General features: G+C 30.5%; 1 protein-coding gene across 2 annotated transcripts; it reads left to right on the top strand.

Moving 5' to 3' along the window:
* The first annotated feature begins 5,448 nt into the window (after positions 1-5,448).
* On the top strand, positions 5,449-10,850 carry LOC113858633 (phosphoglycerate mutase-like protein 4). Of its 2 annotated transcripts, none has more exons than XM_027491347.1 (7): positions 5,449-5,791; positions 5,958-6,033; positions 7,283-7,333; positions 7,453-7,563; positions 8,983-9,114; positions 9,795-9,870; positions 10,312-10,850. In XM_027491347.1, the coding sequence occupies exons 1-7, from the start codon at positions 5,754-5,756 to the stop codon at positions 10,533-10,535; spliced, it is 708 nt and encodes a 235-aa protein (XP_027347148.1). In that variant the 5' UTR covers positions 5,449-5,753; the 3' UTR covers positions 10,536-10,850. The 2 variants fall into 2 exon arrangements, with proteins under 2 accessions (XP_027347148.1, XP_027347149.1); XM_027491348.1 differs by having other exon boundaries at positions 5,754-5,791; positions 5,940-6,033; positions 10,312-10,653.
* The last annotated feature ends 4,024 nt before the right edge of the window (positions 10,851-14,874 follow it).

The following is a 14,874-nucleotide window of genomic DNA, read 5'->3' as shown; positions in this document are numbered from 1 at the left end:
TGTTTAACCCTTGGAATGCGAAATACTCAATTAAGTGAAAGTTTAAATTCTGACTTCAAGGCATGTATGAAACCTAGTGTTGACATCAAGCAATTCTTTGGACACTTTGAACGAATGGTTAAAGATAAACATTACAAAGAGCTCAAGTGTGAGTATGACTCCCATCACAAACTAGCCATGTTGCGATATGAGGTATCACTAATACTAATACAAATGGCTAAGGTTTACATACATACAATGTATAATTTATTTCAACAAGAGTTTGCTTAATTCTTGGCTTGTTGCATATCACAAAGGATTGAAACTCCTCCTTTGATTCAATATGTAATTATTAAAGTCAATCAACAAAGATTATTAATCATTCCTCAATTACTATAAATTGCTCTTGTAAAAAGTTTGAAACATTTGGCATACTTGTTGTCATGCTTTGAAAGTGTTTGAAGCCAATGATGTAAAGGTTATTCTTGACAAATACATACTAAAGATATGGACAACACAAGGCCGTTGTGGAAAAATTCATAATGTAAAAGGAATAGAAGTGGAAAGAGATCCTAAACTGAGTACTACACGCAGATACTGATACCTAGCATGTAAAATGATTAGGTTGGCCTTTGAAGTTTATAATTCAAAAGAATATTGTCAATTAGTAGATGATAGTATTAATACTTTAATTAGTCAAATCACAAACCTTCGCTTACAAGCACAAGATAATGACAACAATAACGATGATGGTGTAAATAAAGTCAATATTCATGGTACACAACCTAAGGAATTCAAACAATGACTTACTACCAAGAGGAAAGGTTATAAAAGATTTAAAGGTTAGCATGAGCTACAAGCAAAAAAAAAAAAAAAACAACAAAACTCCAACTTTAGGTCAATCAGCATCTCAGGTACTTTGTTATAATGACTTTTTTTTTAATCAATGAATGCACTTTTTTTTATCAATGAATGCATTTATCAATGCTCTGTGTTTTGTTTAAAGTACATTGTTCAGCACCTCCATGTTATCCCCCTCAATCATTATTCAATTAATTTTTACAAATTTGTTGACAATAAGACTATTCAACTTACATCAAACCAATTCTTTTATTTTTTTTATTTCATCTATTCTTGCTCGTAATGTCTCTTCTTATATCTCTTCTTATTTTGTAAGGACAACTTGATGATACTAATGTTTCAATACTTGATGAAATTTGATTACGCAATTGTCAAAACTTCTTTTGTTTCTAAGCTAAATATGTATTTATACATTCTTTTTTTGTGTAAGAATGAAGGTTGAAAAACTTATGTAATCAAGTTTCTTTGGCCCCCATTGCATGTTGTCTGTGTTTGCATAATTTTTCCAATTTCTGATGTATTCGCTTAAGCAAACAAAATCACTTAAGCAGATCTTGATTCGCTGAGAAATTTAAATATGGGCTCAAGCCTTACTCGCATTCACTTAAGCTATTTCATTTTCGCTTAAGCTATTTTTATGTCTGAAATTATTGCTCTCTATCTTAAATTCGCTTAATATTAATCAAAATTGCTTGTCACGGCTTAAGCGAATCAACAATAGCTTGATTGATTCATAATTTACTGAAGCAAAAAGAATAACTCAAACACATGTCTCTCTAGTCCATTTTCGCTTAAGTTTATTTAATTTCGCTTGGAAAGGCTTAAGCTAAATTGGATTTGCTTAAGTTAAAGTGTGTGCTTAAGCAAACATGTTTCTAGTTTCTTGTGACTTGCTTGGGCGTGCTTTTCAAGTCTTCTCCCCATTTTCTTAAGCCATTGTCCATGCTTAAGCGAATGAATGCACTTCATATTCGCTTAAACGAACGATTTTTGTTTAAGCAAAAACGCACTGGGCTCTTGCCAAAATTGCAGAGGATCCGGATCAAAATAATTCAATCACTGAAGTTAGTCACTACAAATTAGATCTAAGCGCGTGAAGAGGGGAGAAGAAAAATGAGTTCAACATTGGCATGGTAAATGAAGTAGTCGCCGAAAAACAAGGACTACTAAAGGCTCAAATCCATTAGGAAGAGAGAGTGGTCTTGAAGACTTCATCTGCGAGCAACATTGTCACTGCCGAAGGCTCCATTTTCCTTACCCGCCGCAAGGTTTCCCTGTCCAAATTAGATTCGCCTCTATGAGCTCCCTCCTCCTCCCGTTGTCAGTGACGCCATAGTGTTAACAATATGCTTTTGAAACTGTTGTCAGTTATTTCAGTTTATTATATTAGTATCATAGTCAATAAGTCGATATTTTATGAATAATTTAGTTTGTTATCAAATCTTTCAGTTACATAATTAGTTTAAGTTTCTTTGACTTATTATAAATGCATTGTTGCTATTGAATAAAAGTTGAGTTCTTTCTCCATTCATTCTTCTCACATTTCTGCGCATTTCCTTTTCTTTATTTTATTTTACTTTTTACCATAAAACCAACAAAGTGGTATCAGAGCTATTTTCTTATGGACCTATGAAAATGGATGCTAAATTAAATTTCTCACAAGTTGCTTCTCCTGTCTTTGATGGAGAAAATTATAATCTTTGGGCTATCAAAGAAGCTTTAGATATTTGAAAAGCTGTTGAAGACGATTACGAAGTTCTTCCACTGCCGCACGATTCTACCATAGCCCAAATAAAGAGTCACAAAGAGAGAAAAACAAGAAAGGCAAAGGCAAAATCATGTCTTTTTGCTAGTGTTTCAACAACTATCTTCACCATAATCATGACTTTAAAATAGCAAAGGCAATTTAGGATTATCTTAAGAAATAATATGTTGGGAATGAAAGAATTTAAGGTATGCAATTTTTGAATTTGGTGAGAGAATTTGAACTCCAAAGAATGAAAGATTCTGACACAATCAAAGTATACTTAGGCAGACTGCTTAGCATAGCCAACAAGATAAGATTACTAAGTACTGATTTTCGTGATTCTAGAATTGTTGAAAAAATTCTTGTAACAATGCCTGAAAGATTCGAGGCTATAATCACCACCTTAGAGAATACTAAATACTTGTCCAAAATCACACTGGTAGAACTCTTAAATGCCTTACAAGCACAAGAAAAGAGGCATACAATGAAACAAGAATGTGCTATTGAGGGAACCTTACATATCATGCATCATGAAAGTGCAAGATACAATAAGAAGATATGTTATCCTCCATGTCATTATTATGAAAAAAATGGTTATCCTCCTTTTAAATGTTGGAGAAGGTCAAATGCACGATGCAGTAAATGAAACCAAATGGGACATGAAGAAGTTATATGCAAAAATCAAAATCAACCCCAAGATGAAAAGACTAAGATTGCTCATCACGAGGAAGAATATCATTTATTTGTTGCTACTTGCCTCTCCGACTTTAAATCAAATAAAGGTTGGCTAATTGATAGTAGTTGTACTAACCACATGACTAATAATAAAAAATTCTTTAGAGATTTCATATCGATTAACATCACTAAGGTCAAAATAGGTAATGGTGATTTCATCTCAGTCAAAGATAAGGGAACAATTGCAATAGCAAATTATTCATGCATGAAGTTAATTCATGATGTTCTTTGGATTCTTAAAATTGACCAAAATTTGTAAAGTGTTGGTCAATTGATTGAAGGGAGATTTAAAGTTATTTTTGAAGATAAACATTATTTGATTAAAGATGAAGTTAGTCAAGATATTTTCAAAGTAAAAATGATATGAAAAAAGTTTACTCTGAATCTATGGAAGCAAGAACAAACAACTTTCTCATGCAACGAAAATACCACAATATTTTATCATAATATCTTGAGTGTTGAAAGTAAGTTTTCTAGTTTCATCTATAATGCAAATGAAAGACATTCTAAGGTTGTAAAGAGAGTGGTTAAATATTTCAAAGACACTCGTAACTCAAGCATCAACTTTAAAAGGAGTGAAAAATTCAAGTTGATTGATTTCTTTAACAGTAATCTAAGTGACTCAGTTAATTACTTATCTTTTCTATGGTAAAAGAAGAGTTTCTTTGATTCTAATGTGAAGCGGAAAGAGAACATAAAATTCTTATTGACAACAAATTCATTTTTTGTTAATAAATTTAAACTGCAAAAAGATAAAATTTACAGTTTAAAAAAAAAAGAAATGTTAATAATATTTTTTTAAAACTGCTATTAGTTATTTTCTGTTATTTCAATTTATTAAATTAATATCATAGTCACTAAGTCAATTTTAGAAATAATTTAATTTGTTATCAAATTTTTTAGTTACGTGATCCGTTTAAATTTTTTTAATCTAATATAAATATATTGTTACTATTAAATAAAAGTTAAATTTTTTCTCCATTCATTCTTTTTATATTTTTGCATATTTTCTTTTCTTTATTTTATATTACTTTTTTTTTTATCATAAAACCAACACATAACCATTCTCTCTCCTCCTTTCATTGTAGCTTTCTCTCTCCGAATCAAGGCACTGAAGCTACCCTCAGCCACCGCGAGCCAAATTGCTGTCCCTGCGTCATCTTCGCCATATCCTCCACCGCGAATCACATCTACTTCAATCCCCAAATCTAAACGTAAAATGGGAAGGTTCTAGACCACTCGTTATTTTTTGCTTTCGATATATTTTTTTAATTTTAATAATAATTATTTTGCGACTAATTAATTTGATCGCTAATCAATGGCCAGAAGAAATTTAATGACTGACTCAATATTTTAGTTTCATGACTGATTAATTTGGTTGCTAATTTAGTGATTAAATTTAAAAAAATTAATGACTAGATTAGCAATCAATTTTGTATTTAAAATTTTTCAACCTATTCTTTTTGTGATTAATTTGATCACTAAATTTTATATTATTAAAATTATCCGTTGTTAGATTTAATTTCTTTGTCAATTTTTTTTTTCAAAATACTCAAATTTTTATTTTTTATTTAAAATATTAATAAATTAAATTGCTTAACATCTTGTTTTCTTCAAAATATATCAATTCAAACATTAAATTTCAGTCAAAATATAAAAATAAAACAAAATTATCATTTTTCAAACGATCTCAAATTTTATCAAAATTTTACTAAATTTTTAAATATTTAGAATTGTTGAATATAACAAATTTATTGTAAACTCCTTTGATATTTGGACAGAAAATAATATTTTGAGAATTTGAAGTAACATAAAATAATGAATGGGCTAAATTTGCACTATATTAAAAGTAAAAATATACATGTAATTGGTTCGAGAAGAAAAATTAAAAGAATGAATTTATACATAGATTTAACTTAAAAGACTAAAAATATAATAATTTTTTTTATAGCTTTAGAGGATATATCCTTCAATCCATACCGTAAGGAGAAATTAACAAAGAAATAAAAATAAGTGATGAATATAGTTAATAATATGTAAAAGAAGAAAGATTAAAAAGAAAAATAAGCGATAAGCCCTAGATATGTATAAAATTTAGAGTGTGATAGCAGAAAATTCTTCTTTACTTTCTTCATATGATTTTCTTCGTATTGTGTCTATGCCGGGTGATTCTGAATAGTGAAAACAGGGCAAACATAACATTCATTTCCGTTATCGTTTTCCAATTGAATGATAGTTATCGTACATAACTGTTTTGTCAGTTTCTTTTATCAGTTATGGAAACGGAATCTGACTAATATAAACCCGTCGTTATAACGCAAGAAAACGAAGCAACGAGGAAACAACAGTTACGTACCTCATTCGTTCTCCTTTGCGCTCAAAATTGGCAAAATCAAACACCTTCATTGATTGACTCTCTGACTCGCTCAGAATGGCCGCGTTTTCCATCAACAGCGATTCCCATTCCAGGTTTACGCCAGTGCTTGTGAATGTGATTCTCAACACACAACGCGATAAATGAAAAATACTTCATTTACATCACTATTTTTCCCAATTGAGTGAAATTCCAAGTTTTCTTCTCTCTTCTTAATCGTTCTCAAACTAATTGTTAACATTATGATGCTGCTTATAACAGCTCCCTTCCAGATTATGCTGAGATTGTTGTGGTGCGTCATGGTGAAACAGCTTGGAATGCTAATGGAAAAATCCAGGTGCTTTATGTTTTCTCTTTTCGCCTTCAACATACGAAATTGTTTTAATTGAATATTGCATTTGTTGTATAAAGAAAATAGGAAGATTATTTCATGAGGTTTTGAAACTTCTATTCTTTTTGTGTTATCCATAACCTATTCCAAAGAAATAGGGATGTTCGTTATATAGACAATTAAATCTATAAACTGTAGATTCTCAATAAATTGGACAATATGGCTTTTATTTTATTGAATTTTGGTAATGTAGAGTGTTCTTCCTTCTTGAACTGCAGTATATGTTTCACTATGGATTTTGGTGATGTAAAGTGTTCTACCTATCTTGAGTTGCTATTTTTTTTTCTTGGCTTCTACAGTATGTGTTTTAGTAGATTAAGTACCTTATTTTATTTCTAAACAGTTACAGTAATGTGTAAAGTATTCATTAGATTTTAACCTCTATAGCGGATTATACATTACACTAAGGCAGTTTAATATATTCATTTCTTCAGATGCCATCTGTGGGTCTATTTTCTGGTGACTATATGATTTGGGTAAAAGCATTGATGAATCATGAAATTGAAAGGGGAACGGATGGGGGGTCTTCCCCCACTAACCTGTACATCCACAACTAGCACAACTCATCCTCTTTTATGTCATACTTGGCCTGAAAATACTTCATATTGAAACAGTCAAAAAGCTGTTTTGGCTGTAATCTAATTGCCCATACTTTTCTTTCCTGTAATTTCTATCACTTAACTTTAGGGGCTTACTACGGTAGATTATTGAGATGGTAGTGTATGGGTAGCTTATTTACAACTTACAGCATTATCAAAACAAATTACAATTTTCTGGTGTTTCACTAAAATTGTTGTATCTCTTTTGTATAAAAACAAAGATACGATGTTTATATCCATAGTTACAAACTTTTGCATTTGCAGGGAACAATCACAGTTATAATTGTAAAAGATTTTTTCAATAAAATTGTTCCTTTTTATTTTTTAAACAAATGTTGAAAGTGACTTGTGCATGTGCCAGTTTTTCAATGCTGAACCTTAGAAACGGTCAATTAATATAGCTTGTTTATTCTTTTCATGCATACAAATGACAAGATGCTTTCTAAGTCTCCTAGTCCTTCTATAGAAATATAAATATACCATCTATGTGTTTACATTTAATAATATTTTTCTTGTGAATTATTTCTTATATTTGGGGTTTCGTTTTAAGTTTTCTGGCCTTGATATATTCAAATTTCACTCATATATGTAAACAGGGACACCTTGATATTGAATTAAATGAAGCTGGAAGAGAGCAAGCAGTTGCAGTAAGTTGTGCTTTTTGCATTCTTTTCATTTATATACAAACCAAGAACGGAGCCTTGCATTACAGTTTTTGTTTATCTATGCCTTTGTGACCCTAATTTCTGCAAATTTTACAATTCAGGTGGGCGATAGACTATCTAGGGAATCGAAGGTCTGTGTTATATATACTTCTGACTTGCAACGAGCTTTTGAAACTGCACAGATAATTGCATCCAAGTGTGGAGGGCTAGAGGTTTGAACTTAAAGCCTTCTTCATGTTGCATATTATTGATTCAATTGTAACAAGTCGAAAACGTAGTTATGATTTCCATTTTACCATGTTCAATGCTTTAAGTCTTTGGCTCCTTTGGTATATAGGTTTTCAAACATTCTTGCCTTGTATCATTGTCTGGACTGGATTACGATTGACTATGCTAAGTAATCTTTCTGTTTCTAGTAATTATGAAGTACACAGATGAATCATTCTTTTTCCTTATATTGAAATTATGGGAGTTTAACTTATCTAAACTAAGATTGTGTGACTTGAGAAAGTAAGGGCTTGTCCATCCTTGAATGAAAGTTGATTAAATTTATGAGGTACTTTATTTCAAATCAAGGGTGAATACATTCTTACTTTTCCACTTTACAGGAATTAAATCCTAGACACAGGAAGGAAGAAAAGAGAATAGGATGTATGATTAATATATGGTGTGTTATGATGTGATATAAAATACTACTCTGAAGGTTCTATTTTTACTCATAATTTGATCAAGTCTTAATGTAGTCTGGTACAAGCCCAAACTCACTAGTATAGTAAGACTAAGGTTGTTAAACTCGAGAGTTAATGTAAATTCGAATCATAAACTCATAAGAGTTTACCTTATACAAAAGTAATATTTAAAAAGCTATAATAATGAAATAGAACATAGGAATAAAGTTAAAATCATACTAAAATAACCAAATCATATAATGACAATGTGATTTTGGTATCCAAATTCTAAATTTGGTGTTTTGCAACTTGCGACAAGGGAAGATAAGTGGTGGTCGAATTCAAAATGTTATTTTTTGTGAGAAAATGTAATTTCCTTTGTTTTGTTAAACTCGTAAAATTAGTTATAAACTCTTGAGTTTACTTGAGTTGACCTAAAAACAAGTTTCCATGCGAGTTGACACAATTTCCTTACCTGGAATCGTGAACTCATAATGAGTATACAAGTTAAAACGTGAGTTTAACCATGAGTAACACTACAAATCTTAATTAAATAAGGAAATAAGAGTGGAAACAAAATGAACAGGGAAAATTCCTAAAGATGCTTTATAAATTAGATTATTAATTGATTCCACTATATAAAGATGATGTTGCATACTCTAAAGATATTTTAAAATATTCTCTGATATAGTAAAGATATTCCGAAATATTTTGTAGGCATTCTTTCCAATATCAGCAAAAAAGAATCTTAACTCTTACTTCAATTGAATATTAGGGTATCGGCATATCTCTTCTAAAACTTGTCTTTCTTTCTCTGCCTTCATGATTAACTGAAAATTTTAAGTAAAATTATGTTTAGATTTTTATCCTTTTTTTTTTTTGTTAATTCTAAACACATTTAGTACTTATGATCCTTCATCTATTCTTTTTCCTAACAATATATACCTCTGGTTGAAATTTTAGGTTATCAAGGATTCTGACCTACGGGAAAGACACCTAGGGGATCTTCAAGGCCATGTTTTTAATGATATAGCAAAAACTAATCTTACAGCTTACAAGGCCTTTGTATCTAAGAATGAAGATCAAGAAATACCAGTAAGTTTCATAGAAACCAACTTGTAAGCATGGAGTTCCTTGACAAGAAATTAATAACCTAAAAAGTTTAAATTTGGAGCAGGCTGCCTAAGAAAGTTCTTCAAGTTTAATAGGACATGTCCAAAGAATTTGGAAGATGAGTGTAACTGATGACTCCCTGTAATTGCATTTAGTTGGCCGCATGTGGAACATGAAAAACAAGCCAAAAGATGTCATATCATGTCATACCAAAAAAAGAATAAGAGATGATTGGTTAGAGAACTCAGACAATGGTTGTTTAAAGATTGGTTAGATCATCATCCAATGTAAAAATTCTAGACATGCTAAGAATGAACTGTCAGACACCTCTAGCAAATCTCGTGGAGTCTGACTTGTATTTAGATTATAATTTGCTTATTTATCCATGTTCTAGTTGTCTCATTTGTTTTATATCATAACTACATCTTTGTCAAGTAGTCTTGCTTGTATCTTGGAATTGCCATCTCCAAAGTGTTTCTGATTGTGTCATGGCCTCAGTTATGACTGTCGAGAGAATTGAGATTATAAAAGAAAAACATTAAAATCTACTGCTTAATGCAGAAACGAGGGTACATACATGATATACCTGTTTATGATTTTTATGAATATGTGCCTTAAATTTTGCAAATGCATAACATTGTTCCATATACCATTATGTGCAGGGTGGTGGAGAAAGTTTTGTTCAGCTTTACGATCGCTGCACGTCTGCATTGCTTAGAATTGGCTTAAAGCATAAAGGTAGGCTACCCGCCATGACATAACGTGGAAATAATTTTTCTCGAATTTGGATGTCATGTTATTAACTAACATGATATGGTCATGTTGAAAATTGAAAAACATTTTTAAGTAAGGATATGCTGTGATTGGTTGTAGGACCCACTAATTAAATTTGATAAAAAAATGTGTCTCTCTCTCTGCAACAAGATCATATCATGTTATTCCATAAAACGAGAGGATCCAAACTCATGTTTTTCCTAATTAATCATTGGTTTGACATGAGATCTTTTTAGTTCATGCAATAGTCTCAGTACATAACACCCTTTCTTGCCATTTGCTACCCAACTTGTCTGGCTAGATTGTTATGAACGGCAAGCAATAATCTCATTCAGACAACGTTGGCATAACATTTTTTTGGTGAAAAAAGCTACATTAGGTTGATGTTATCCGTGTTAATTGCAGGGGAGCGAGTAGTTGTTGTCACTCATGGAGGATTCATCAGAGCACTTCACAGGTGGGCCAGTCCAAATGGAAGGTCTGCTGGGAAGGTACTCAATACAAGTGTCAATGTTTTTCACTTGTATGGTGAGGACAAATGCACCTTAAAAGTGTGGGGTGATGTCAGCCATCTTAGCAAAACTGGATTTCTACAGTCTGGTTTTGGGGGTGACAGAACTTCTGGTTAGGCCATTGTTTCCCATTAAAGATAATAAATGTTTGATTATTTCCCGTCCAAAGTTAACAAAAGATTCAGGAAGAAGAGTGGAAAGGGATATTAAGAGGTGATGATAATTATTATTTTGACCTCAATTTTATATTTGGTGCTTGTTATGGTACTTCTAAACTTGGCGGGACATTAAATACTCTTTTTAGATTATATTAAAATATTAAAGGATATTTATGTCTTTTTCAAATACACTACTAACTCTACTGCTAAAATCAGTAGTTATAATTATTTCACGTTTACAAGAGTATAATAGAATACTCTCTCATTTCTCAGTGCACCCTAGAATTTACCTTTATATTTTTGGCTGTGATGCATCAATCTGCATTACAGAATTGTTGCTTTTAAAATCTTTACGACTGCATAATGTACTGATAAATGTTATGGTGCACATTCCGTGGTAGTATTTTTATTTACCGGTAGGCCCTTTAAACTTCGATAGCATATGATTAATGTAGACAATGGAAGTCGAAAAGTTTGACATTTTAAAGTATGAATTGCAAGCTAGGGGTTTCACAGTGATTCATTGAATCAATTAGTAATCCTTGTTTATTGGGGAGTGGAAAATAGATCATCTCATAATAGATCTTTACATTATTTTATTGTGTGAAATTTTGATGTCCATTTCATTTTTTGTTGACATTCATAAATTTTGATAGGGAACTACCTAATTAATGTCTATAAAGAAAGAAATAGACAATTTTTATGACATAATTTGTAAAAAGAAAATTCGTTCTCCAGGTATGCTTGTCCAAAATGAGTGAAAATGTTTGGCATAGAGAAGAAGTAAGATGATTTTCTGGAATAACTCTTACCGAGTAAAAGAGTAAATCACACAACTTTAAAAACTTAATTAATAATATTTAAAGTTGAGAAAAATTCAATGTTTCAATAGAATTATAAAACAGCATAAACTTTCCATTGGTGTACGCTAAGCATATTTTCAGTTGATGACTGAAGATTAGTCTCTTCTGAGACGTAAACATTCACCGAAATGAACTTTTTTTATTTTTCAACAAAGCATATTTTGTTAATATGGTCAGGAATCGACTTATAAACATGTAAAAATTCAATAATTCTGATGAAGAAAAATAAATGTCATTTTATTCAATTCTACAATTCTCACTTAATCCTTTTAAACACCTGCAATTATTGATTTTCATAAAATATTGAGGGATTTTTATCCCTTTAAAATTCAACATAAAATTACAGATATAGATTTTCATGCATATATATGGGTGTGTAAGTTGCACGTAATTAAATATTATAAGAACAAAGAACCTGGAAAAAGTAAGATATATTCACGGTATTTGGTAAGCTTGTTAGATTGAAGGATTTTCAATATTGCCAAAAAAACCGGATAACCTGCTTCGCCGCATTTCTAAAAGTAAATTAATTTTTTTAACCTGTCTCATTTAAGAGTAAACTGACAAACTAATGGGAAAAAAAAAATATAAAACACCAATCTGCCTAAAATTAACATAAAATTAAAAAAAAAATAATAAAAACTTATAAAAATATTTAAATAATACTTTTATATTAATAAAAATTAATATTTAACCAGTAAGTAATTATATTTTATTTAAAATTTTAAAAATCAGTCTAACGGTTGACCCGCTCCAGCCCATCATTAGCCCATTTTTCAGCAGTAGGTCCAATATCCAAATGTATGAAAGTATGAGTCAACTTGAAGTCTATATGCTGATTTCAACCAACATATCATCGACCCATAAAAAGGTCTTAATGCATTCGTTTACTATGAACCAAAACAATATAAAAAATATTTTAGCTTCTTCAGTTGTCCAAGAAGAAATGGCTTCCTTGAACTTGAAATATAATAATGACTTGGTGATTCACGAGACAAACTACATTGATTTTGTCATCAGATTCGCAAGTTCTAAGAGCAGAATTCGAAACATTTTAGCTCTGCAAACAAAATGATTTTTCTGTACTACATTATCCACTGTATTCAGCAAGTAATAAGTTAAACATAAAAGTTTTTCATCCTTTCTTTGTTCTTTCTAGTTTTACAATTATTCCAATTTTTTTTATTTTGTCCTTTTCACTTTCATTCCTTCTTCCACTATTTATTTATCAATAAATAAAAACATGTAAATTACACTTTCCAAAATATTTACATAAACTAAGACTTGAAAAGATAAGCACAACTTATGGTTTTATTGTGAATCTGCAGAAGAAAGTATTCAAATGATCAGCTACTAGTTGTAGGGTAGTGTGAGACCTGATTGCATTCAAAATACTCTCCATACAAACTTTTCGATTTTTGACTATGATTGGTCATAGGAAGGAATTGAAAACTAAAATGAATAATGACAAAGAATTATATCTTCGCAGGGCTTTGTGTTTTCTCCTTTTAACATTCAGATATACATTTTGTCAGTGTTGTCTAATGTATAGGATATGTGGAAGGAAAGTTAGAAAGAAAAGAGTGAAGAAACGGTTGTTGTGGTTGTGGTTGTGGTTGTGGGTGCAAATATTTATTATTACGTTTCTTTCATGATGTGGTGTTGGAGAGTGGAAGAGGAAGAAGCATGCGCTTTAATAGTGGGGCACTTCATAGGTGGCCATGGATACGTGTGTGTGTTTGATGGATCACTTTGTCTGCTTCTTACACACCTCACTTACCCTCTTTGTTCCCTAATTCCTATCACCTTTCTTTTTCATCAAAGGTTTCTGAGTTGGATCTCATCATATGATTACCACAGCTCCTTTGTTTATGCTTCCATCATTAATCTTTTAAAGGTCAACCTTTATATTCAACTAACTAAAGTGAATTGAAATTTAAGAAAAGCTTATAATGCTAATTTCAACACTGTATATGTAAGCTGTTGATCATATTGCTATAAACTAAATTAACATTATACTAATAAAAATATTACTGAATATTGAGTTAATGATTTAGAAATTTAGCAAAGAACTGGTGTGTTGGATATGCACATTATATTCAGAATCATGCTAATTAATTGTGAAATTATCGCCTTCGTTTCATTTATAAATATAATTTTTTTTATTTTTTAAAGAGAATAATTTCAATATATATATATTAGTTTGTTAAAAAGAAATAGGTTCACCAAATTTGATGCTAACACAAATGTTAATGTGTTCATTATATAGTTTAAGAAGATAATTTAACATGTAGTGTATATGCCCATGTAAGGGTCATGCGAGTAAACAAAAAATAGAAATCAATGTCATGGTAAACCGACTTCAGTTGTATGTAATTCATGGGTCTGCATGCATGTTATCAGAAAATTTAAAACTCAATAATTAAACTACTTAGAAAATATGACCTGAAATTTAATTAACATACAATATTAGACAGCATATTATATAAACAAGAGAGTAATATATTCAATTAGTTTCTAAAATTATAAAAGTTAATTAATTTGATTGTTAAAATTAAAAAAATATGATTTTTGTTTATAAAATTACCATACATCGATGGGTTTAATTTTCATTAAAATAAATAAATAAAAATATCTATCATTAAATAATTTTAACAATCAAAACTTTTTTATAATTTTAAAATTAAAATAATTAATGGTTATAATTTTGGGAATGAATTTGATGGATTGGCAAGGAAGTAAACGGTGCAAAAATGACAATTTATTCATGCCTGATCTGGCTCCAAGTACTATATGACACACGGTTCTTTCAGCTAGTCATTTTCAGCATCATCATGAAACGCAAGTCAAAACCAGAAATCACAAGTGCAGCAAATAGCATAATCATATTGTGCAGAACTTGTACAGTTAAAAGTATGATAATACTAATCCCTGCTTTAGTAGTGGATAACAACTTTTTGGGTTTCCGATTTCTTTGACAGTGTTATATTTGCAAATGAACTCACAACAACTGATCATGACAACATGGACACCCTTTCATCTTTGATTCGATTTATAGCTATGTATTGTTGTAATCAAGTATAATGTTTAAAGCGAATTTATGCTTAACATGATTCGAAATTATGCTTAAAGAAATAATTATTTATATTTTCAGGTTTTTGAAAAAAGAATATGTCAAACATGTACTAAGTCTGCAATTAAAATATTTTTACCTAAGGTTATTTGAGCTCCCTATAGACCAGCACCAGCATTGCCAAGGTGATGATTAGAAAGAGACAAAACCACTATATTAATACATGTCTAACATACATAGAAGACATTAATTAGAGATAGTTGAAGCAGAGGTTTTGCTGTTTTGATAAAAATGGTGCCACTTCATATTCAAATAACTATTTGTAGTCTATTTTTAAAAAACTACAACAATGTGTGTAATCA

This window comes from Abrus precatorius, unplaced genomic scaffold, assembly GCF_003935025.1.
Source record: "Abrus precatorius isolate BTA unplaced genomic scaffold, Abrus_2018 Scaffold2, whole genome shotgun sequence".
In the NCBI taxonomy this organism is placed as follows: domain Eukaryota; kingdom Viridiplantae; phylum Streptophyta; class Magnoliopsida; order Fabales; family Fabaceae; genus Abrus; species Abrus precatorius.
The sequence above is the reverse complement of the archived record's forward strand: the minus strand, read 5'-3'. Positions and strand labels throughout refer to the sequence as shown.

Bases quoted from the DNA above. Each gene is read 5' to 3' on its own strand.
- LOC113858633 (XM_027491348.1), top strand. From the start codon at position 5,754: ATGGCCGCGTTTTCCATCAACAGCGATTCCCATTCCAG. The intron at 9,115-9,794 runs GTAAGTTTCATA...CATTATGTGCAG, and splicing joins ATGAAGATCAAGAAATACCA to GGTGGTGGAGAAAGTTTTGT. The intron at 9,871-10,311 runs GTAGGCTACCCG...TGTTAATTGCAG, and splicing joins AATTGGCTTAAAGCATAAAG to GGGAGCGAGTAGTTGTTGTC.